At 36.3% G+C, this 24629-nt stretch overlaps 1 protein-coding gene across 3 annotated transcripts in view; it reads right to left on the bottom strand.

Moving 5' to 3' along the window:
- Positions 1-22839, bottom strand: part of pals2a (protein associated with LIN7 2, MAGUK p55 family member a) — a 32830-nt gene extending 9991 nt beyond the window's left edge. The window contains exons 1-6 of one of the 3 annotated variants that reach the window (XM_007233378.4): positions 22622-22839; positions 15778-15854; positions 7353-7471; positions 6185-6337; positions 2906-3052; positions 803-1030 (exon numbers count right to left, since the gene is read on the bottom strand). In XM_007233378.4, coding sequence (XP_007233440.1) covers positions 803-1030; positions 2906-3052; positions 6185-6337; positions 7353-7469 — 645 coding nt within the window. In that variant the 5' untranslated portion in view covers positions 7470-7471; positions 15778-15854; positions 22622-22839. Of the gene's footprint in view, positions 1-802; positions 1031-2905; positions 3053-6184; positions 6338-7352; positions 7472-9900; positions 10083-15777; positions 15855-22621 lie in introns of those variants that run through there. The other 2 variants (XM_049480433.1, XM_049480434.1) reach the window with 2 other exon arrangements.
- Between the last annotated feature and the right edge of the window lie 1790 nt (positions 22840-24629).

Raw genomic sequence — 24629 nt, 5'->3', positions numbered from 1 at the left:
ACAGTTTTAGGTTACATTAAACTATAAAGTTTAAACTGAACGCGTCATGTTACTTTTATTTTATTAAGTTATTGCCATAAATGACTAGCATATTTTTTATTTTTAGTTCTTTTTACTGTTCTAACATTCTAAATTTTACAGCATATTTTAAATTGTGTTTATATGGTAAATTTCTTTAATTCATATTTTTATTTATTTATCTGTGGGACACCATCAATCCCTTGTTCTTTTAAAGCAAACTATGTTAAACTGCATTTATTTATGGATATGCACATGTATACAGCTCTGAAAACAATAGGAGACCACTTAAGAATGATGAGTTTCTTTGATTTTACCAAACAAAAAACCTCTGGAATATAATCAAGAGGAACTGCTAATCAAGCTGAACTGCTTGATTTTTTTTCACCAGGAGTGGCATAAAGATGTGTAAGACTGGTGGAGGAGAACATGCCAAGATGCATGAAAACTGTGATTAAAACCAGGGTTAATTCACCAAATTCTGAATTCTTAAAACCTGATGAATATGAATTTGCATTATCATATCATATTATATTATATTACAGTATTATAAAGGGGAAAACACCACATGGCACTGTAGAATGCCACATTATGCACGTATGTTTTTTGCAATATATTAAAATGCATACTACCAATTACCTATATTGTATATTATAGTAATATGCCTAAAAAACAAAATTGTCAGCTGATACTCAAAATTAAACTGAACTGCCATTGGATCAGGGAGAATTAGGGATCAGAACACCCCTGAGGATTAACTGACTGCTATTGGCTCTGTACTCACCTGTGCAGGAGGGGGCGTGTCCCTGTAGCTGGGAAAGATTTTGAGTGTGATGCTGCCGCTGGAATCTTTCAGCATCTGCTGCAGCGCTTTGGGGTCTCCGCCCACCTCTCGGCCGTTCATCTCCCGAATGACATCTCCCGCATGCAGCATGCCCTGCCTGTCAATCATGCTGCCATGGAGAATGCGGGCAATGACCAGGTCACCATTTTCCACTCGGAATGTCACACCCTAAAACAGGCCAAACACTCTGAAGCTTAGATACACACTCACTCACAGACATGCACACCTACTAATAGTGTTCTAACTGGCCTCCCATCCACACCTCATAAATCCAGCACCGCCTTAAATGCCCCGTTTCATTAGGTGCTAAAGAACAACCGACTCCTCAAGACTAATTTTAGGACTCTTATTTACACAGTTGACTTTGAAGTGGTTTATCTTTTGATAAACTTTTGATAGGAAGAAGAGTTTAAAATTGTTTTTGAACAACAAGAGTAACAAAATTAAACATATCTAAAGACATAAATAAATAAATATAACATAAATAAATATAGTTGATGCAACATGCACAGTTACAGTAGTTACATCTCAAAATAAGTAATATCAAATTTAAGGGTGTGCAATAATGTAACCAACGCAATAATAGCGGAAAAAAAAAACAAACAAAAAAAACAAAAAGTCTTTTACTATATACTCTATTTATTTAAGAAATATTTATTTAAAAAATGCTGTTTTTATGCATGCATTAATATGCTGCTGTTAAGTTTTGCGGTATGTTTTTGTTTAATGATCTAATAATTTTATTGGGAAACATTATAATTATTTTACCCAAATCAGAGCCTTGGTAAGTTACTGTTTATAAAATACTAAAACTATAAAACTGTTATACTGATACTAAATAAAATATGTTGCAGTGGCATATTCTTTAAACAAATATTGACAAGGAAACTGTTAATCGCTGAAATATTGTGATATTAATTTAGGGCCATATTGCCCACTTCTAGTCAAATAATTTTATTATTTTTACTCAAACCTTTGTTTATTGACTTTCACTTAAAAGACAAAAACATCATTCTGATATTAGAAACTCTACTAATTTTACCCATTAAAACCTATTCAAAAGTGAACATTTGGTATTTAAATAATTGTCCATTACTTACCCACCAGATTAAAAATACCCAATATTATTTATTTTACTTAATTTTGATACACATAGTGCAGTACATGTTGAATCATTCAACATTTGGCGAGCTCTGGTGAAAATTATTTTTTTCTTTAATATTTTATAATATATTGTAGAGCAACAAAATATAATGTTATCATTTTTACCAATATTGTGCAGCCCTAATAAATATAACTAAAATATTTAGCTTGATAAAAGCCAATCTAACATACCCCAACAAACCCTGATTCTTTTAACTGAATTTGTATAATACAAAATAACAAAGAAAACCCTAGCGGGGTAATTGATTGGTTTTGCTCTACATTCTATTGGTATAAATGTATTATAAAATCTAAATGAACACACTGTAGGACACAAAGTCTCAAAGACCAAAAGATGCCTACAGGACAAACGCAGCAACAACTCATTAGAGAAGACACGAGGTATCTATTTCTGTCTGTGCCGTATATGCAATCTTAAAGCTACTGTTGCGCAAAAACCCTGTATCTTTTTATTTTTACAGGAGAAGGTAACAACCCTCGTAACTTTCAATGGAAGTCAGTGTAAAATACCTAATTCTGAATAATTCTACATCATTTCTCTAGGAATTACCACCATTCCATTTTCTGAATCACTGCTAAATTTACTTTTTGTCAAAAAGCAAAAATGTAAAAAAAGGAAATACAAGATTTTTCCGAAACAGCAACACCATGCAAGTGACTTTTGTTTATAGAACAAGGTTTGTCTTTCTACATAGATTTGATGTCCTAAAATGAGATTGAAACTCTATAAAAAAAAACACAATTTATTTTTTTTAGTGGTCAATTTCAAAAAGAAATCCAATCTAAACTAAAACTAACACAGGCCAGCAAATTAACAGAAAATCTGGAGCGTAAAAAGATCTGAGTCAGGTGCATAAATAATTAAAGGCGTATCCTCACCAGTGGCTCTCCCGCCTTCTTCTGGATGCTGATCATACGCACAGTGTCTGCTGGCATGAGGGCAGCGCTGCTCATGTTAGTGTTATTCGCCGTAGACTGAGGTGCGTAAGATTTAGCAGCCACCTTATCATGAGCCTCTATTAACGACTGGAAACAGAGACAAAAAAAATGGAATTAATACATTTAAAGAAAATTACATACAAAATACAACAGACAAACAAACCCCTCATGGAAAACATTTATCAGTGCATACATCAGGGGCACATCAGTAAGAGCTTCAGAGGCCCATAGCATGAGAGTACAGCTGCTGCTGCTACTTATATATCCCTCTACAGATTCTATGGACAAATGGGTTGGACAACATGAACGTCACTGAGTGGCTCATAGAAAACTGAAAACTGAATATTTACGCCTTTTTTTTAAATATAAAATGAGTTTACATGTTCCCCTAAAAACTTTTTAATACTTTTAATAACATATAGCCAGTAATAAGAATTTGATCAAAATAATAATAAAACCAGACCAGATTAAAATTACTGTGGGTGTCACTACCACAAGCACATTTACATAGGACCACCCACTCAACAGCATGCACTGTTATAGGTATATACAAGTTTTATTATTTAGGGTTTGAATCAGTTAATGTAATAAAAAGCAGAGAAGTACTGCAGTGTACAGACCCTTGACAGAAAATGATCTGTAATGATCTGTAATTGATTGATTTATTGATTCATTGATGATTGATTACTTAATTATTCCCATTCCTAATTAGAGTTCACACACTTTACTAATTAATTTAATTCGACAATATAGTTTCCCAGAAATTACTGCAATAAATGATCATTTACCATTTAAAACCATTTAAAAAAAAATGAACTTTACGCTCTCGTTCACTTTATCAGCCTTAAGCTTTTATACCTCTATATCTGCACTACTATTATATGGGTTCTGTTTATACTTGTACTGTCATTCCAACTTTAATCACCCCCCCCCCCCCATCACTATTGCACTATTGTCTTATGTCTCTTGTAACACGTATGTATAAATCTGTGTATATTTCAATATGTCCTCACATGTATGTCCTGTACATATGCGGTATTAACAATAAAACTACTCAACTTTATGTCATTAATATAGTGATATAAGTCTGTATACAATAATTAATAATAATTAATTTATACACTTTAAAAAGGAGAAATAAGACTTTTAGTTAAAAACAATAAAGAATATTCAAAATTGAAAATTGAATATAAAAATAGTCACAATATTCAAACAAAGAAAATATAAAATCAAATAAAAATGTGTTTTTGGACCGTGTTTAATGGCAGCATTTTTAACTATGTTTTGCATACGATTTTTGGCTAGCTTTGCACTTGTTAGATGCCACAAAAAGGAAAAACAAACTAATTAAAAAACAGTGGAACGGCTCATTCACACTAATGGACTTTCATAAATTATTAAGCTTAAAACCAAAATGTTCCCTAATGGGAGCTATGAAGGAAGTTCAATAAATTAAAAATCTTGAGTAACAGGTCTTGTAGGAGTCTGCTCTGTGTAAAGGTAGGTCTTATTATTTTTTGCGCTGGTCATTGTGCACACAGATGGCATCTTATCCTACATGATAGATGATGCTGCTGCTCACAGACTGAAGCCCCAACTCCCATAAACACACAGACAAAATAAAACTGTGCACCTGACAAGAGCACAGGTGACATTTATTATTCTTCTTATTTAGTCTTGATATTAGTTGAATATATGAGCGATTAAGATTTTTAGTTCTTACATAACTTTAGTTAATTATTTGTAAACAGATAGCACCATTTAAAGTGATGCAAGTGATGTTCCCTTCAAACTTACATGTAGCTTTTATATTAAACACAAAGCAAACATATCCTCCTTTTATTTTAGTTAAGGAAGAATGTAAAATCTGAAAATCACTGCCACATATAAGAGTTCTTTACAGGTTTCTGACAGGACTGAGATTCTTTCTGGCAGCTTCTTCTACATGATAGTAAAGATGCACAATCTCTATTATCACATTTTGAAAATCGCATTAAAACATAATGCAATTAATCAAATTCATTCAATTTTCCTCCCAGCCCTAGGGTGATATATTGTATATTGATAAGCCAATAATGTATTTCTCGTTACTGGCCTATTTAACAGCACATTTCCTCTAGGCAGTGCAATACGGTGAAGCCATGATGCTTCATTTAGCTGTCAAGTGTAAAATATAGGTGGTGCTACAGTCCATACAGCTGACTGGTTACACACAGTAATCACGAGTCAGCACTCAGCACCAGTCACGCATCTGTCACTCCGGTCACATGTTCACTGTTAGTACTGTTAGCACAACATGACTTTATATGATCAAATTAATCCGACACCGAGTTTCTGAGAAGATTCCATTAATTAATGTGATTAAGCTGTTTGTCATTTACAATCAGTGTTTAATATGTTTGTACACAGCTCTGGCACAAAATAGGAGACCACCTAAAATTATGTTTTTTTTTTTTTATTTAACCAAATTGAAAACCTCTGAAATATAATAAAGAGGAATATGGATAATCACAAGTCATCAAACCAAGCTGCATGAAAACTGTGATTAAAAACCAGAGTTATTCCACCAAATATTGATTTCTGAACTCTTTATGAATACTTTATGAATATGAACTTGTTTTCTTTGCATTATTTGAGGTCTGAAAGCTCTGCATCTTGTTATTTCAGCCATTTCTCATTTTCTGAAATTAAATGCTCTAAATGACAATATTTTATTTGGAATTTGGGAGAAATGTTGTCTGTAGTTTATAGAATAAACAACAGTGTTCATATTACTCAAATATAACTCAAAAAAATAACAAAAGCATAAAAAAATGATTCATTTTTTCCAGAGCTGTATATGTATAAATATTTAAATAGATTAAATCTTTTATATTTACATATTTCAAAAATGATACAATCGTTTATTCTAATAATTCTTGAGACAATAGATATATATGTCCCTTAAAAAGCAGTTACAGAGACAGGCCTATGCATCGCCATCTTTATTTGGTACATTTTTAGAATAAAAAAAATGCCCTCTAAGATGTTTGGCTATATTATGAATTATGATAAATGTTCATATGTTAAGAACTTGCCTTCATCACACAGAGGCTCACAGATCACACTCACATCTGCTGTTCTGCAGTAGAAAAAAGGACCCAGGTACTGAACGAAGGTGAGTTCACACTGTCTGATGAAAAAGAGCTTTTAGTGTCATCACCCCAGGAGCTGAATTACCTGAAAATGAGGCTCTTTGAGGATCTTGGACAGCTCTGCTGCACTGTCGTTATGGACACTCAGACCACTGATGTCCGACAGGATCTCACCAACCAGCTCCACGTTGTCCTTCCGCACTGCCTCCAGCTTCACATCCTCCAATCGCTCGTGAGCCTGGAGGAAAAGGGGGCACCACAATCAGTCTCTTCAGCCATTTCATTGGTTGGAAGTTTTTCAGAGTAATATAACAAACTTTGAATAGGATAGTAAAGTCAGAATAGGTCTGCAGCTAAATGGCTGTATTCCCAGGGAATTGCTAGGATGTTGCTTTAGGTGGTTTTAATGGTGTTACCAACCAACTGGTTGCTAAGTGGTTGCTTTGATGTCTCAGGAGGTTGCAATAGTGCTGCTAAGTGGTTGTTAAGGTATTCCAGGGATTTTTTTTGGTGTTGCTATGTGGTTGCTAGGTGATTGGTATGTTGTTGCTAAGTGGTTCCTATGGTATCCCATGTGGTTGCTATGAAGATGCTCTAATTGGCTGCATTGTGATTACTATGTTATTCAAGTTGGTTGCTGTGGTGCTCTTAAATGCTTGCTACGGTGTTACCAGCCAAGTGGTTACTAAGTGGTTGCTTTGATATCTCAGGGGGTTGCTATAGTGCTGCTAAGTGGTTGTTAAGGTATTCCAGGGATTTTTTTGGTGTAGCTATGTGGTTGCTAGGTGGCTGGTATGTTGTTGCTAGGTGGCTCCTATGGTATCCCAGGTGGTTGCTATGAAGATGCACTGTGCATTGGTTGCACTGTGATTACTGTTTGATGCTGTAGTGCTCTTAAAGGCTTGCTATGGTGTCACTAAGTGGTTGTTGAATGGTTGCCATGGTACCTCAGATGGTTGCTATGGCGTTGATAAGTGGACTCTAGATGAGTGCTACAGTGTGGCAAGGTGACTGCTATTGTAATTCAGGCAACTGTTACAGTATTCTAGGTGGCTGCTCAGATGTTGCCAAGTGGTTGCTGTGGTACCCCATGTTTATGGTTGGTGGTTACAAGTGTTTTTTTTTTTTAACATTTTCATTGTGCAAAATTATTTGCACCCCTATGCAATATTTACATATGCAATAAATCCTGCAAAAATATGTTTGCTGTTTAAATCTGATTAAATTAATGAATGAATGAATGGTTTTGATACCTTGGCCAGAGAGCGGACAATGGGGCTCTCCATGATGCCTCGAAGGAAGATCAGGTCAATGTCTTTGGCTCCAGTGGAGGGGGGCAGCTCCTTCAGGTTATCCAACACCTGCTGCATAGCTGAACGAGGCAGAAACACAGATTTAAATTAGTAATGTAAAAATCTTCCAACCATAAAAACATTGTGGTTAGATTGAGGAGCCATACGACATCATAAACATGGAAATTTACTCATATACTGTTTACCTAGGGTACACACACAAATAAAATGTGGGCTGCTGCTGATGTCTGATATTTTCATATACAAATCTGCTGATATAAATGCAGATTGCATTCATACATTCATGCATAGAATTTAAAAGTGCAGTGGCCCAGAATCACCTAAACACTCAGCTCTTCCTGAGCACAATCATAATAAACAAATGAATATATATTCAATATTGGTCTTAAATAGTTTAAAAAATCAGCAAACACTGATATGATTATTATATCACTATGTATCACCAATAATAAACAGTCCATAGTCATGGTGACTCTGCATATAGCAGAATGCAAAACCTAACTGAACTGAGTGGTTCTCAGCGGTCTAACCAGCTCAGTGAGTGAAACTTTGCTCTATTCTATTACTAAGCCTCATCATGTATTTAAAAGAGAGGATATGTTGAGAATTAGACAAACATTCCTAAGAAAACCTGTGACTCTAGAAAATCTGCAAATTTTTAACAATGCCACTAAAATAAAAACTAAAACTAAAAAGAAATAGCAAAGAATGCCATGAAAAGCGGGCTGTTTACATAAATGGATTGAACAATCGAGCAATAAATGCCAACAAAATTACTTTCAAATTAAAATATTCTTACATTGACTTACTTTTAAAAAACTTAGACATTTTTCCTTCTTCTACAAAGTTGTCTTTTTGAAGATACACGTTTGCTGCATGACAGCAAGGGCATGCTCCACAAAAGCACAGTTGGTCTCCACCTGGACTTCCACATTTCTTACTAGGGGTTGGGCAAAATAAAAATATTGCCATATACTGCATCATTTCTTTGGTGCTACATATATGATACATGATGCACAAGCGCTCTATACTCCTTAAGACTGTGACTTACTAAAGCTACTGCTTCATTACTCCATGTGGTGGCTCTAATCAGTTAAAAAGGATAAACCTGCAGTGAAGAATGTAGATTGTTAAGTTCTGTGAAGCTGAGAGCAATCTCTTTATTAACACAGGTGCCATGAGATATTGTAGAGAATTGTTTTGTGATATATCAAGTATTGTGAGATCATCGTGATATCGTATCCTGAGATGCCCTGTGATTCAACCCCAGTGATGCCAAAGCCACAGCAGTGCTAGACAGTAAGGGTAAATAATGATAATGATAAACTGGAAAGTTATGCATCCTCTACTCTAAGTTTTCAGCAGTCTAATAAAGTTTGCTGGCTTCATGGGATGCAGGAGAAACACATGCTAGCCTTTAATCTCACTGCACTGGGAGCACCATGTGAAAAGAGGAGACCTGGGTAGTTGGTGGGAATTAAAAATAAAAAACTTTGTACCTGGAGTAAGCATAATGTACTAGAGAGTACAGTTCCTACAAAAAGTGTGAATGTGTTGCTAGAGAACTGCAACAGTGTTTGGTAGGTGGTTGCTATGAGGTTGCTAAAGAGATATACATTTTTTTTAATATATATATTTTTTTATTTTTATTTATGTCCCATTTTCTCCCCAATCTCCCCTATCACTAGTGATGCCTAGATAGAATAGATTAGCACATGCCTCCTCCGATACATATGAATTCAGCCACCACTTCTTTTCGAGCTGCTGCTGATGCAGCATTGCTGAGTAGCATCACAGCGTGCTCGGAGGAAAGCGCAGCAACTCGATTCCAATACATCAGCTCACAGACGCCTTGTGCTGACTGACATCACCCTTTGGAGTGATGTGGGGAGAGAATGCAATCTACCCACCCAGAAAGAGCAAGGCCAATTGTGCTCTCTCAGGGATTTGGCAACTGATGACATGCTACATGAACGGGATTCGAACCAGCGATCTCTTAATTATAGTGGTAGCGCTTAGCCTGCTGGACCACTCTGAGCCCATGTTCCAGAATTTCATTCTATGGGGGAAAATGTACGATAATTTTATTTAAAAACATAAATTGGATCTGTTCCAAAAGCATAAAGAAGAAAGCTATGCTATTGCGAATATGATTATGCCAAATTTATAAGGTGTAGCTTGAAAATTGAGACCTGTAGAGCAGGAAAACACACTATTTACAGAGCCAGGCTGCATAGAATATGCGTCTTTGTTAGTACATTGCTTTAAATGTATGCAAATGATTAATGTTTTGCAAGTAAATGTGTAAAACTGTAAATATCTGCATTTTTTGATAAATATGAATATGAACAATGAAGATCTGTGTTGTTTGGCACCACAGAAGAGAGGAAAAAAAACATTACATTAAGGTACAGCAAGAGTTAATAATGCTCCACTTAATCTACTGTTTTCTATTAAATGAGGAGTAAAACAGATAATCAATAATAACCCACTGAAACACTCTCAAGCCATGAAAAACAACTTGAGTGGCTCGGAATGGGCCGATTCATCACGAACTGACTTCATTACCATACTGCTAACAGTAACCATTTCCATGGTGAAATACACCCACACAGAGACCTCTCACACAGTGAGGAACAGCAAGGCAATCAACCTTACACAATACACACCATTCCAGTTCAGAAAGCAGCACGTCAGGGTAACACAGGGGGAACACAGCGCGCGCACACGCACACACATGCATACATAAACACACACACACACACACACACACACACACACACGAATCATCATATCTGTTCATCTGAACTATCCCCCAACCCCCTTCACTGCTTGCACTGAGTGTGAGCCAACTACCTTCACTATTTTTTTTTTACACTCAATAGTATTCTTGTGAGATTAATCAAATTATGTTTTAATGCGATTATTAAAATGGGATAATGGAGATTGTACATCTTTACAAATAGAAGCTGTTAGAGTCAATCCCAGTCTTCCGTCAGAAACCTGTAAGGATCTGTTTGTTGTTTTTTTTTATGTAATTTTTATATTTTACAATTTTTCTTAACTGAAATATAAACAGGTTATTTTTACTTCTTGTTTAATATAAAAGCTGACTGTAAGTGACGGAAGCTGCTTGCAACAAACATTTGCTTACATATTTGTTTCATAAAAGCTATATTATTAACAATATTATGCTTGAAAAAGAAAAAAAAAACATCTGTATATCTGATAGCTCTATAATGGTGCTGTTTGTTACTATTTGGCAAAAATCTACAAATAAAAATAACTGATTAGTCATTTTTGTCAGTGGTTATATAGTGTCAATAAATTAAAACTAATTTTGTGATTAATCACAATTAATCGCATCTTCAACATAAGTTCTATTATTGGTTATTTAAATATTAATTAGTGTTAGAAAGGCAAAATAAGATCAGATTCATATTAGTGGCGTTAATTGCTAAAACATTAATTGTATTAAATCACAACAGTATTACACAAGACTGATTTATCATGTTATCAAATTAAATGCTGGTATTTCCCAGAATTTTTGGGAGGGAGACAAAAATAACTGTAAACTTGAATGGAGGCAATGAACGCTAGCTCCATATTCCACCTTTAACCTCTTGAAAATGAAACATGTCAGCAGCTGCAAAAGTGTGTACACATATGTAAGAAAAGAGAGAGATTTAATCCATATACCAGCATCAATAAAAGGAAACCTACGTTATGAAAAAACGCGAAACGCTAACACTTCACCAGACCCTGTAAAATACATATTGTGATTAATGTCAACAGCTCTAGTAAGAATTAATAAGAAGATTACTAACTGTAATCTATAATCACTCATTTATTGAAAAATATTAGATTTTCTTTTTCAATACCACTCGGTTCTACATGCCAGTAAAGAAGGACAAATTTTGCTATTTTTTGTCTAGTGTCCAGAACCACTTCCAGTTTCCACCCACTACCTGCGTCTGTCTCTCTATCATGAGCTCAATAGCAGTTTGAGAGAGTAAGTGTCATCATGTGCATACACAGCCATTCATCACATCACATGAAAATCAGATGAATTAAATTGGAGGTCAATCTGTAACAGCGTGTGTTACACCAGGTTCTGTCTGCCTAATAGAGCAAAGAATTCAGTTCACACATTTCTAATAAAGTCCTTTATCACTGTGGGTTGGAGGAAAGGCTCAATGCAGCTCTCACAGTTAATTTAATAAGAGCAGACAGGCCAGTTGTGCTCCCGTGAACTCCCAGCCACAGAACGCTGCGGCATCGCTGGGAATCAAAGGCTATTTCAGGCATTAGGACACAGCAGTCGTAGCCAAGTAAGTGCAGTCAGGAGAATTCACAGATCTCACAGGTCTATCAGTACTACAGAACAGAGATCCAGGCAATAAACTGCCTTTTTTATTTCAGATTTTTAAAAAATAAATAAAAAGAGTACACATATTATATATTTATTTGGTTTGATGTATATATTTATTTATTATATCATTGTTTGGTTCAAAACAATTCCATATGCTAAAATCAATTCTACGTACAGAAGCCATTAGGCTGTGTTTATGGGACTAGGTTGAAGGGACCCAAATCTAACTCGGTGCCTTAATATGAGACAAATCTGATTTTTTTTAAGGCTGTGTGGACATTTAAAATCAGATTTGAGTCACTTTGGCCACATTCAGCAGCCAGACCAATGGTAATTTTTAGTCTATCTAGATTGTACTACCCAGATAGATTTTGATCAATTCAACAGTTAAAAACTACATAGTAACTACATAAGTAAGATTTTTTTTTTTATTGGATTAAAACCACATTTCGAGGTGACTGAAATACGAGTGCAATCAGACTAAGATGATGAAATCATACGGGTCTTTTTTCATTACTCCCAGTGCAACAATACCTTTATCAAATCCAAAGTGATGAAAGTGTGCTGGTCCAATACTACTACAGCAACCCACGCAGATACATTTTTGATGTTCAGACAAGAAAATCCAATCTTATCACATCTAATTTATTAGATTGTTTTTTTTTAAATCATGCTTTTTTTTTGCCAACTACCCCACCCACCCAGCTGCACCCATCTCTAGCAATTACCAAACACCAGGAAGGTAAAGATTAGCACATGCCTCCTCTGATACATGCAAAGTCAGACTCTGCCTCTTTTTGAACTGCTGCTGATGCAGCATTGCCGGTTAGCATCACAGCACACTCAGAGGAAAGCGCAGCGTCTCGGCTCCGATACATACCATACGATGATGATCGACATCACCCTCAACCAACAATCGTCTGATTACAGTGGCAGCACCTTTAGAGATCGCCTTTACAGATCTGACTGACTGACATGCAACATGAATGTCAACAGTCAGTTTGGATTTCATGCATCTTTTTGCTTGAATTCATGCGCTTTCGTCCAGCAAAACAGCTAAGCTAAATCCAATCTGAGCAAAAATCTGAATTGTAATGAGGCTTAATGTGAACACAGCCTGAATAAGAGGAGGAACTTCTTAACTAGAACTGCATACTTTAAGCAATCACACTGTAAAGGCATTTTCACACCTATAGATCATTTGCACCTTTAGTTACATTTTTCCAAATCAGTTAAAGAGTAACTGTATCTTGAAGTGTTTTCTCCTTGGTTTGGTTGGGCTTGGCTTTTGCTCAAGTGCCCAACAGTGGCTGACCCATAGCAGACCCAATGACTCCCTGCTTTAAAAAGAATTAAAATAGAACTAGTGCTCCAATCACTGAGCCGTAACTGCCTTATAAAAATAAGTTAGATCCAAACGTTTTTTTTTCTCAGATATTAAAACTTTAATAACTAATTATCTATGAAAGACAAGACAAATATTTGCATCAGTATCATGCAGCCCTACACAGGCCTATGAAGAGATTCATTTATAAAAGCAAAGCATCCCTTCTTCTGCTGCTGCTTACCTGTACCAGACTTGGCATTGGCAACAGTCATTATTCCTACAGCACAGCTCAAGTTCACAGAATAGACAAAACCAAATCTTGCACGTCTTCAATCAGACTGAGAGCAGAGCACCTGAACTGGACAGAAAAAAACCCACCAGATCAGAAACTGTTCCTTCAGAGAGAATGAACACTATCACAGTTTCACAATGATGAAGTGCTGTGGTTCCTATTCCTTGATGTAAAAAAATGATTTAAAGAAAAATCTAAATGGCAGGCTGTTTGTTTCACAAGCAACATCTTTGGGTCTGATTATTGGTCATTACAATATTTAACCCCTTGGGGTCTGACTGAATTACTATTCTTCATAAACAGTCCAACAGCCACCAGTAACCCATTACTCTGAACTCTAATTAAAATAAGAGGACATACGGACAAATGTTCCTCCTATAACTGTATTTAAGGCAAACATTGTAATTTAGAGTTCCACAAACATAACCCAGCATCTTAATTACCTGAATCCACTTCCTACTGCCTACATTACCACTGTTTACACATGCTCCCTGTGATCTGGGGAGAATATCCCAGTCTGAACAGTGTTCCCCTGTGATTCTGAGGCTTTGTAAACCAGTCATAACTCACAGTTAAGGTAAAGAAGTGTTTAAATGTAATTCAAACTAGCAAGCAATGCTTTCACTTCAGCAAACAAATCAAAGCCTAGCTCAATGCAAATGCATACAAAATTCAAATCCATCTTTCATAGCTCCCCAGCAAACTGCCTGTTTAATACCTGAATACTGTCTGCAGTAATCTGCAATGTCGAGCAGGTCAGAGCCACGAGACACTGCAGGAAAAGTTCTTTATGGGACAGTGCAGTGGTGGTGGTGCAGGCATTACTCTACATCAGAGCTTCTAAATACTGCTCCTGAAGATCCACAGCACTGCACTGTTTCATCTGTATTTATTCCCTGCTTCAATATATCTGATCCAACTCTCAGGATCAGGGTGGAGAACCACAGTTCTGGATCACTGAACTGAATGACTCTCAAAAGGTGCACAAGTAACATTCACTGACTACTGACTGAAACAGCAGAAAAATGTATTTTTGAAGGTGAACCCAGAGAGCTGAGAATTGCATTTTGTATTGAAATAGATGAATAATAAAAAAACACCACATTAAAGTGGCACAGTGAAACTTAAACACTACTTACTGTTGTTTCCCACAAAAGAAAAACAAGAATGTAAAACGGGCCAATTCCACAACCTTAAAAATCCTCATAAATACAAAATCTGTCTTGACTTATTTCTTAGGGTGCTAGGTTAAAAGCTAACGCCAGCCTGCATTAGTGGTGATCAGAGAATTCCAGCAATTAAAAGCAGATTTTGGTAAAACATATCTGACAGCTGTGGTAGCCAATCAGATCATCTCTTCATTTCTCAGCGCACTGAGAAGACAGAAGCAGCACTACCCAGTAAGATCTGGAAATAACTTCACAAATAACTATAATTATCGGTTCAGTGCTACTCTACAAAAAAACTCATTCCTAGCCGGGAAATTATCTTATAATGTAATCTGATAAGCATTTTTAGCATAATTTATAAGCACCTTATTAAGCACTGTAAGTGTAAGATTATTTTGCTTATTTTAGGAACAACAATGAAATTTCATCTTATTTAAAGAAATGTGAACTGACAACATGCATAAAAACTATCCAACTATTCAAACTACTCGATTATTGTGTACAAATGTAATACAAAAAAAGTTATTTTTGCTTGATTTAAGTCTTACCTAACTCATTCTGAGACTATGCGATTGCTTATTTTAAAAAAATTAGATGTATATGCTTATATTAAGCAAAAATGAATCTGCCAGATTACTAAGAAATAGTTGCTTACCCCATTGGTAGACTTATTTTTGTATAATATAAGCATATACATCTAACTTTTTATATATTTGAAGTGTATAAGTCATTTTTTTGAAGGTGTGCACACAGCTTTGTCATAGCTGAATATTTTTACAGTTACTGTTTATACAAAACTAAACTTTAATTAGTCCTTTTTGATTAAACTGTCAATAATACAACAAAAAAAACATAAAATTTTAGTAGTACACAATATAACTACATAAAGAAATGCAATAGGAGAGTGGTAATGACTTACTTACACAGTTTACGCTTAACTGACCTGTTTACTCAGTAAATATCAGCACTTTCCACAGTACTTCTACACATCTTCAAGTTCAATTTCATGCTCAACTGTTCATTTTATTGTCCAATAATCTTGATCAGTTTAGTCGACTGACAAAATCATCATTGCAGCCCAACTTAACAATGTATTTGTTCCATGTACATTAAATCATATTTTTTGCTTCATTTGCATAATTTAACCATTATCTGCCAAAATGGAAATTATTATTAATTTTATATATATATAAAAAAAAACTCACCTGTGAAATGAACTCAAACCCAGGTCACAGGACTGTTTTATACTGTAGACATTTGGAACCCTTGGTCTCAGAACAACCTGAAACATGGAGGAGGACAGAACTGTAAACCTGAGCATTTAAACAATCACTCTTTACCACTGTGAATCAGCAACAGTACATATATTCTCAGATAAAACACCATATCATGCAGAGTTTTTGAGATAACTAAACTAAGGGTTTCTTGTGAAATGTGGGGGTGGTGGGAGAAGGAACGAAACACTGTATGATTAATATTACGTCAAAAATCAGAATACCTTTGGAATGATGAATTATGCTGAATTTTTACACAGTTAAACAGGTTCAACTAGAATGTGCTTTACGTCACGTTCTCCTTTTACCATAGAAACACGATCTGCACGTTATGGTGGCTCAAGACATTTTTTTGCTGCATTAGGTAGCGCTTTCATAGGGGTTGGATGTGTTTATATGTCAGAATTAACTTTAGTATTTTATTATTCACAGTGATGATGGCTATAATAAACAGCTTTGGAAAAAAATAAAAAGACTTTAGTTTACTTCAGTTTCTGAATCAGTTTCTCTGATTTTACTATTTATAGGAAGAGGTTTGAGTAAAATAAACATTGTTGTTTTATTCTATAAACTACAGACAACATTTCTCCCAAATTCCAAATATAAATATTGTCATTTTAAGCACTTGTTTGCAGAAAATGAGAAATAGCTGAAATAACAAAAAATGTAGATGCAGAGCTTTTAGACCTCAAATAATGCAAAGAAAACAAGTTCATATTCATAAAGTTTTAAGAGTTCAGAAATCAGTATTTTGGTGGAATAACCCTGGTTTTTAATCAGTTTTCATGCATCTTGTCACATTCTCCTCCACCAGTCTTACACACTGCTTTTGGATAAATTTATGCCACTCCTGGTGCAAAAAAGTCAAGCAGTTCAGTTTGGTTTGATGGCTTGTGATCATCCATCTTCCTCTTGATTATATTCTAAAGCTTTTCAATTAGGTAAAATCAAAGAAATTCATCATTTTAAGTGGTCTCTTATTTTTTTTCCAGAGCTGAAGAATAATATAAACAACTCACAGAACGAGTGATACACAGAGTCTTCAGCTCCCAGCTCTAGACCCATTTGCATTTTATGTAGCAACAACATGGAAAATTAATATTTTTCTTCATTTAACTTTTATTTTGTTTAAAATATTTTGAGAATACTGAATTTTGAATCCTGTATTATGAATCAAAGCATGGGCTGAGCATATCAACACACCCCTGTTCTCCAGTAATAAGTCTGAAATGTGATTTATGAAAGGTGCAGCTGTGTCTCCACCTCAGGTTAACATGCATTACACATCCTATGATTCAGACTGAGTGATAAGCTGAGAGCTGAGTAGGGTTTACTCCCATCTTATAAAATACGGAATCATCTTTTATTTGCCAATTAAAATGTTGCCCCCCCTAATTGAACCAACACAGGACACGATTTGTTCCGTATTTCCATAAATGTCCAACATACACACACACGCACACACCAACACTACATCTAACAATATAATAACCTGCTTGTGTGTTTGCCAGAAGATGTGAGTAAATATGGCATAGTTTATTTTAGTAGATTATTGTAGTTTCATTGATTGTTTAGCTGAGTTTGAATTAATTATATATTTTTAATATACAGTAGTATTAGCCAAAGTAAATATATTATGTAACCCATTTAAAGAACAGATCATACTAATGGATAATCAGTTAACAAAACAAATGAATACATCTGTTAAGAAAAAATGTTTATATATTGATATATTTATTTATTCATTAACTTACAGCTCTGGAAAATATAAGAGACCACTTAAAAATTATGAGTTTGAAAACCTCTGGAATATAATCAAGAGTAAGATGGATGATCACAAGCCATCAAACCAAGCTGAACTGCTTGAACTTTTGTACCAGGAGTGGCATAAAGCTATCCAAAAGCAGTGTGTAAAACTGGTGGAGGAGAACATGCCAAGATGCATGATTTCATTTTACTCAAACATATACCTATAAATAGCAAAATCAGAGAAATTGATTCAGAAACTGAAGTGGTCTCTTAATTTTTTCCAAATTTCAATATATATTAACTTATATAAATAAAACAATTTTTTTAATTCATGTTTTATATCATTTTTTTTTATTTATTGAAACCCTCCTTAGGTTTCAATGGAAGCCAACGTAAAAAAGATTGTGTGCCACTTTAGAGCATTTCTACAGGGCCAAGCAATTTTAGTTCAAACTTGTGCATGAGAGTGACAACAGAGTACCGGTACTGGCAGCTCATGCTGTGTTGTGGTTTCACTTGCTGTCACTTTAGTCACTATTACTACGTCTCCAGCAGTGCAGGGCTTAAGGAGGTCAGGTGTGCGGCATGGTCTGGACAAGCAGGTGAATAAAACAAACCGGGCGTGACGAAAGAAGCTCAATCCTATTGAGTATTTACAAGGTCAAGAGTGCAGGTGATGAAATCGGTCAGGCTTCAGTCTGTGGCTGGCTGTCAGAGAGCCTGTAATCCCTCCTTTAGAAATTACATTTAAATGTATATTAAAACCATAACATTAGCTTAATCCTTGATAAACTGACACATTTTCCTGACTGCTCCATTTCTGTTCTCATTCAAAATCTTCCTCAGCATTAAATCTGAAATGGATTATCTCGCATACCTGGTACATGCATGAGCTATAAATGTGATCAAGCAGAACATTATGACCACTATATAATTTTTTGCTGCACTGAGCATAGCGTAGTTCAATAAAAAAAACAGACTGTAGTCCTGCATCTGTTTCTCAGCATACTTTATTATTATCCTCCTTTCTGTTCTTTAATGGTCAGAGCCACCACAGAGCAGCTATTATTAGGGTGGTAGGTCATTCTCAGTACTGCAGTGACACTGACATGGTAGCGGTGTGTTGGTTTATGTTTCTCTGGGACGAGTAGATCACACGCAGCAGTGCTGCTGGAGTTTTTAAACACTGTGTTTACTCACTGCTTACTTGATTAGAGAGAGACAAAGAAACAGCGCAAGTGAGCGAGAAACCGTGCGAGAGACAGTGCGGCAGTGTGACGATAATATGAATGATTAGTGTTTGTCGTCACTTTGTGCACTCTCCCTGTTTGATACATTTCATGTATTTTTTTTTCCCGACCTTTCGTGTCTCAGTAGTTTGGAGACATTTCGATTGGTACCATTTTGGCACTGGATTTCGATACCCAGTCCTACCCAGCAGTGACACTGAGGACACTGACTAGATCCTACACAATGTTTAGACACAGCCATTGTTACACATATAATATTAATAGATCACCACTGTGTAACTCATCCCACTCACTTTTTTTGAGATAATGACATTCCATCTCCATCTCCAGATTGTTTGGTCAGATTTCATGACCCAGGCTTGTGTACAGATGTTTGATACATGCACTTGTTGACCTGTTACATTTGCTTTTATTGTTTACTTGCCCCCACAGTCTTTCATTCATTTTTTATGCAGAACAGTCTACTGTACTTCAGCATGATCAATACACACTGTTTAGGATATACTGTCCAAGTGCAGTCCCTCAAGAACAAATTCACTGTTCATTTCAACCGTACCAAATTCCAATCTCCACCATGTCTGACAGACACTAAATTGCTTGTGCTCCTTCGAGACAGGTCCCCAAATTCTAATGCACAGCCATATTGACCTGCACTCATCTAAATGACTGTCTGCTTCCACAGAAACTGCATAGTAATACTGACCTACTGTTCATCCCAGGAACATGTCTAAAGGTTTTCACCATAATCTCACCATCTCCTTAGAGAATTCACTGGTCACTCCATCAACACAGAGCCTTGGAGTACTTATGGACGATCAGTTATTATTCTTGAGCTATGTTGCAAATCTGACACAGTCATGCAGGTTTCTCCTTTATAATATCTGGACATTTCGACCGTTGCTCTCTAAGGAAGCCACTCAAGTGCTTGACTACTGAAGCTTCCATCTGACTGGTCTTCCACAGCAAGCCATCAGACCTCTGCAACTGCTTTATAATTCGATGACATGACTCGTCTTCAAACTTCACTTCCAAAGTTCAGTCATTTGACCTCTTTGCTGTGTTTGCTCCACTGGATTCAAATTCCTGACGCTGGACTACAAAGACAAAAACTAACCAGTTTCTTTACACTTGAAGGAAACGGGCAAAGCAAGGTCAGCACCAAGAGCTCTTAAAGCTTCCAGTACAGCTCAGTTCAACCCATCAACATTTAAGACCCACAGAAGGTGGTGGGAACCAAGGTGGTGGGAACAGACTTCCAGTGAGTGTCAGCAGAGATGTCAAAGTGCCAGAGATACTAGTCTCTATAAACTTACTCTGGACACCGATTAACTAAATGCTTTTGGAAGCCACTCAGAATAAGGGCGTCTGCTAAATACCCTATATAAAAATGTAACACCACAGTAACACTGAAATATACCACCATACACTACTATATGCCACTGCAACCACCTAGCTACACATTTGAAACCAGTGGGAACCACTTTGATGAACCAACCATCCTGTGTTTCCTTTAGAAAATGCACAATTCTAGTTAGAGACTGTTTTCTTGGGATCTGTTATTTTCTGAAGGTCCTTGAGTCCTTGAGTATAGATTGCTACTGCTAGGAACAATCTGCATTTCCTTTGTTTTCTATTTATTATCTTACCTCATGTCTCTTACACTCAGACTACGTTTTATATTTTAGCATTTTAGCAGTCCCTATCCTTTTGTACACTATTTTTATTAACGTAATGCCAAGAAAAAGAGTTTCTATTTGTACATGTTAAGAGTGGATTGCTATGTTAGTGTGGGAAGTTTTTTAGTTTGACGTTCCATATATCCAGTTTTAAAACGATTGCTAGAACAAACTGTTAAAAAAAGTTATGAAACCGTTGTTATATACAGATCTGCAAAAAAAAGAAAAAGAGAACACTTTGGTTTCTGAATCAGTTACTCTGATTTTGCTATTTGCAGTCAAATGTTTGAGTAAAATTAACATTCTTGTTTTGTTCTATAAATTACGGAGAATATTTCTCCCAAATCTCAAATAAAAACATGTAATTTAGAGCATTTATTTGCAGAAATTGAGAACAAAGTACAAAAATAAAAATAAAGATGCAAAACTTTCAGACCTTAAACAATACAAAGAAAATAAACTCAAATTCATAAAGTTTAATTTATGAATATGAATTCATAGAGTTCAGAAATCAATATTTGTTGAAATAACCCTGGTTCAGTTTAATGCATCTTGTCATGTTCTCCTCCACCAGTCTTACACACTGCTTTTGGATAACAATAACAATATGACACTCTTGGTGCAAAAATTCAAGCAGTTCAGCTTGGTTTGATGGTCATCCATTGGTTTGTGATTTTAATTGGTCTCGTTTTTTTACAGAGTTGTATACGTTACATCAAGACTGATCAAATTTTTTTCTAAAATATTTACAGAAATAAGAAAAATAAACGAATGTGCTGCTCACTGAATTCAACAGATTAAATATTAAAAATGGCATTATATTCGATATTCAGAAATGGGTCTGGACTATTAATAGTAAGCATTTGATAGCTGATATCTAGGATGTTGGAAGAGAGTTTGCTACTACTAAAAACTACATTTTAGAGATCTTGAATTTGAATATTCTCTAGTGAAGAGTTAGAAAAGAGTTAGACATTTTAACATTGGTGCAATATTGAGCCATACACATCCTGAATATACTTTACTGAAGAAAGAGGTGTGAGAGGTGTGAGTAAACCTGAGTGAAGGGGTGCGGTGTACAAGCTGAAACAAGCTGGAACCAGGCAGATACACACCACCTCTGACAGACACACACAAACAGGTTACTGGGTGTAATTGTGGTGTGTTTTCTTTTTATGATGTTTTGAGGGATTGGGGCTGAACTTGCTACATTCCTGGATGTTTTAGAACACAATTGTAAAATGGCTAGTTTATAAACAGGAGTTTAGACAGTGAGGTGACAGGCTGTCTGTAGACACAGAAAGAGCTACAGGATCTTCACTCACACTTGGCACAAACACTTAACTAAGATAGATTAGTTAACTAGATTCATACATCCTCTTATTCTGTGTCTAGAACATAAGATATAACTTTTTGGGCAGTGGTTAAACGTGAATAACCCATTGGCACTCTCTCTAAAACTCTAGCTACAATGTTACAAACCACACCACGAGTAAGCAACTAACTACACATGTGCTCCATATGAGTAACCCAGGTCCAGAAAATCAAAATCCACCCCGGGGTTTTGTTCCACCTGCAAGGCTGGCTCCACTGCAGCTCAAACAGCCCAGGCAGCTGGACCAAAACCTGGCATGGATCTCCACTTTCTGGACCTGGATTCCCCAGTTCTCGTGCAGCTGAGGAGTCCATGCAGTTGGAACCAAACCCTGGGATGGCTCTTTCGTTTCTGGACCTGGATTACTCATTTCTACTCAAAAGTTCAGCTAAACTACTTTATCTCCTGAATGAACTGCTGTTTCTCTGCACTGCCCTTCCCTCCTCACTGCTATTCTACTTGTCACCGATTTAAAAAGCTCCAAACAAGCCAATTCAGCCCCCAGTATCAGCTGGTTATTATTATTAGCCAGCCTGCTAGCTAGCTAGCCAGCGAGACTGGATTCAGCTGGTTATCGCGTGTAATCAGAAGTCGCTACTCAGTCACTGCCGACCCCTCGTGAACACACAGCCAGCCACGTGTAGGCCCGCGGCACACAGCCGCCCGCACCATAATAAACACACGCGTGAAGCAAAGGTGCCCACAGTACGGACTGAATGACTTACCCCGTGCCCCGTGCGGTCTTGTCCTGTCCCGGCGAAATAGGCTCAAACCCCCCGCCCCTGCCCCACAGCTCTCACACATACACCAGCCCGAAGAAAGAAGCGCTCATCCTCTTCTGTCACTCAAAGCTTTAGCCTGGCCCCGATCCGTGACGATTCAGCTCACCGACCGAGCAGCGACACTCCCCTCCAGCCCACAGACCTGCCCGTCTCCGCCCGTATAATCCACCCGCTCCGATACTCCGGCTCCTCTCAGCGAGTCGACTCCATCAGCCCGGCTCGGTTCATCAATAAAACAAAAGAGTCGAATCTCTCGGCTCACACTCGGCTCTTTGTTCAGTTCGTTGTTTAATGGTCCATAAAATATCTGGCTCCGAATCATTAACATATACCAGAGCAGTCATCTGTGGAGATGATTAGTACCTTCACTGGATTTATTTTGATTAAGCGAGCTATTATTAATTAGTCCTGTATTTTAATTCACATAGCTAGTGCATGTCTGCATATTTAAAATTATACATATTGAGATGGATTAGCAAACCTGTTCACACAAACAGCAAAAAAACTACAAAAACACACATATACACAAATTGTAAAATAAAGAAATTAGAATAAAGTGTGTGCTTGTTGTATGTTCATATTTAGAGTGATAGATAATTATTGTAAACTCCATATTTTACATTGAACAGGTAAAGCAGCTAAAAGTGTAAAACTGTATAAATAGAAAATCTGGGTATTGCAACTTTTAAAGAAAAACAAAACAAAAACAAAATGCAGAATAGCATACTATAAATCAGCATATTATAAACTGATGAACGATTCAAATATATCTATTTTTAGTTATACATCCATGTAAATGACATGACAATGGTCAGGAGGCACTTCTACTGATATAGTTATGTAATTTACCTGATTTCTCATTGGGCTGCCTTGTATGGTATTGTGGGCTGAATAGACAAGATTGTTTCATGTTTTTTTGTAATGCTGTGAAAAAAACAGGCTAATTTGCATCTTTTTTTCATAAATGAAATGGTGAAATAAGCGTATATGGCACTGGATTAAATTTGCACTCTAGGTCACACTCTTTTAACTGTCAATTTCGTTTTGGGGAGAATTCAATCAATCACACTACAAGAAAACGCGCACATTCATGAATGCAGGAAGAGGACTAAGAACTGACTGAAAGACATATACATTTATATTTCATATAAAATTAGGCCTACATGAAAAAATGTCATGACCCAAAAAAATTGAATGTAGACCCCGTGACAAACCCTCAGAAAAATAACATTTGTTTTGAATTCATTCACCAATAAATTAATAAATAATACATTAAAAATCAGTCGAATCCAAAGGTTCAGAGAGAAACACCGGTTCAAAGAGTCGACTCTTCCTCAAACGACACTTCACTCCAAACCCTTTATATCTCTCTCTATTCATGTGTAAAGAGCGCAGTCTGAGCCTCAACAATACAGCGGAAAAGGGCTTTCAGCGGGTACACTGACCGCCTAACCTCGCCCCTTGATGATAGAAATCATGTTACGTCCTAAATTAACCTGATCATTAACTGTAAAGCCACATTTAGTCTGGAATTTGCAATTTTATGACAATTGGATTTTCAAATTCATTACAAATCTGACGGGGTCACATGATCTTCTTATGTATCCAGGTCACATAATAGGGATTAGCCTACATACTAATCTACTTTCATACAGGCCATAAGACAGTGCAGTGAGCTGGTGTGGCTGTGAAAAGTCGAAGTTGTAAGATGTATTAATGAATACCGCTTTTTGAAGTCGTTTAGTGGCTTACAGCCAGAATTGGCCAGTAAAGACAATCTGGCATCAAGACCTCTGACCAGAAGAGGGCGGCAGACCTATGCAACAGATCCAGTGTATAATTAACTTATAATGATAACTCAATTAATTTACTGCAAACAGTGCAATTACAAAACATTTATACAGAAAAAAACTAAACTTAATTTCTCCCAGCCCATACATTACTAATTGTC

This window comes from Astyanax mexicanus, chromosome 6, assembly GCF_023375975.1.
Source record: "Astyanax mexicanus isolate ESR-SI-001 chromosome 6, AstMex3_surface, whole genome shotgun sequence".
Lineage (NCBI taxonomy): Eukaryota > Metazoa > Chordata > Actinopteri > Characiformes > Acestrorhamphidae > Astyanax > Astyanax mexicanus.
Note: the sequence above shows the minus strand (reverse complement) of the source record. Positions and strands in the feature narration are given on the sequence as shown.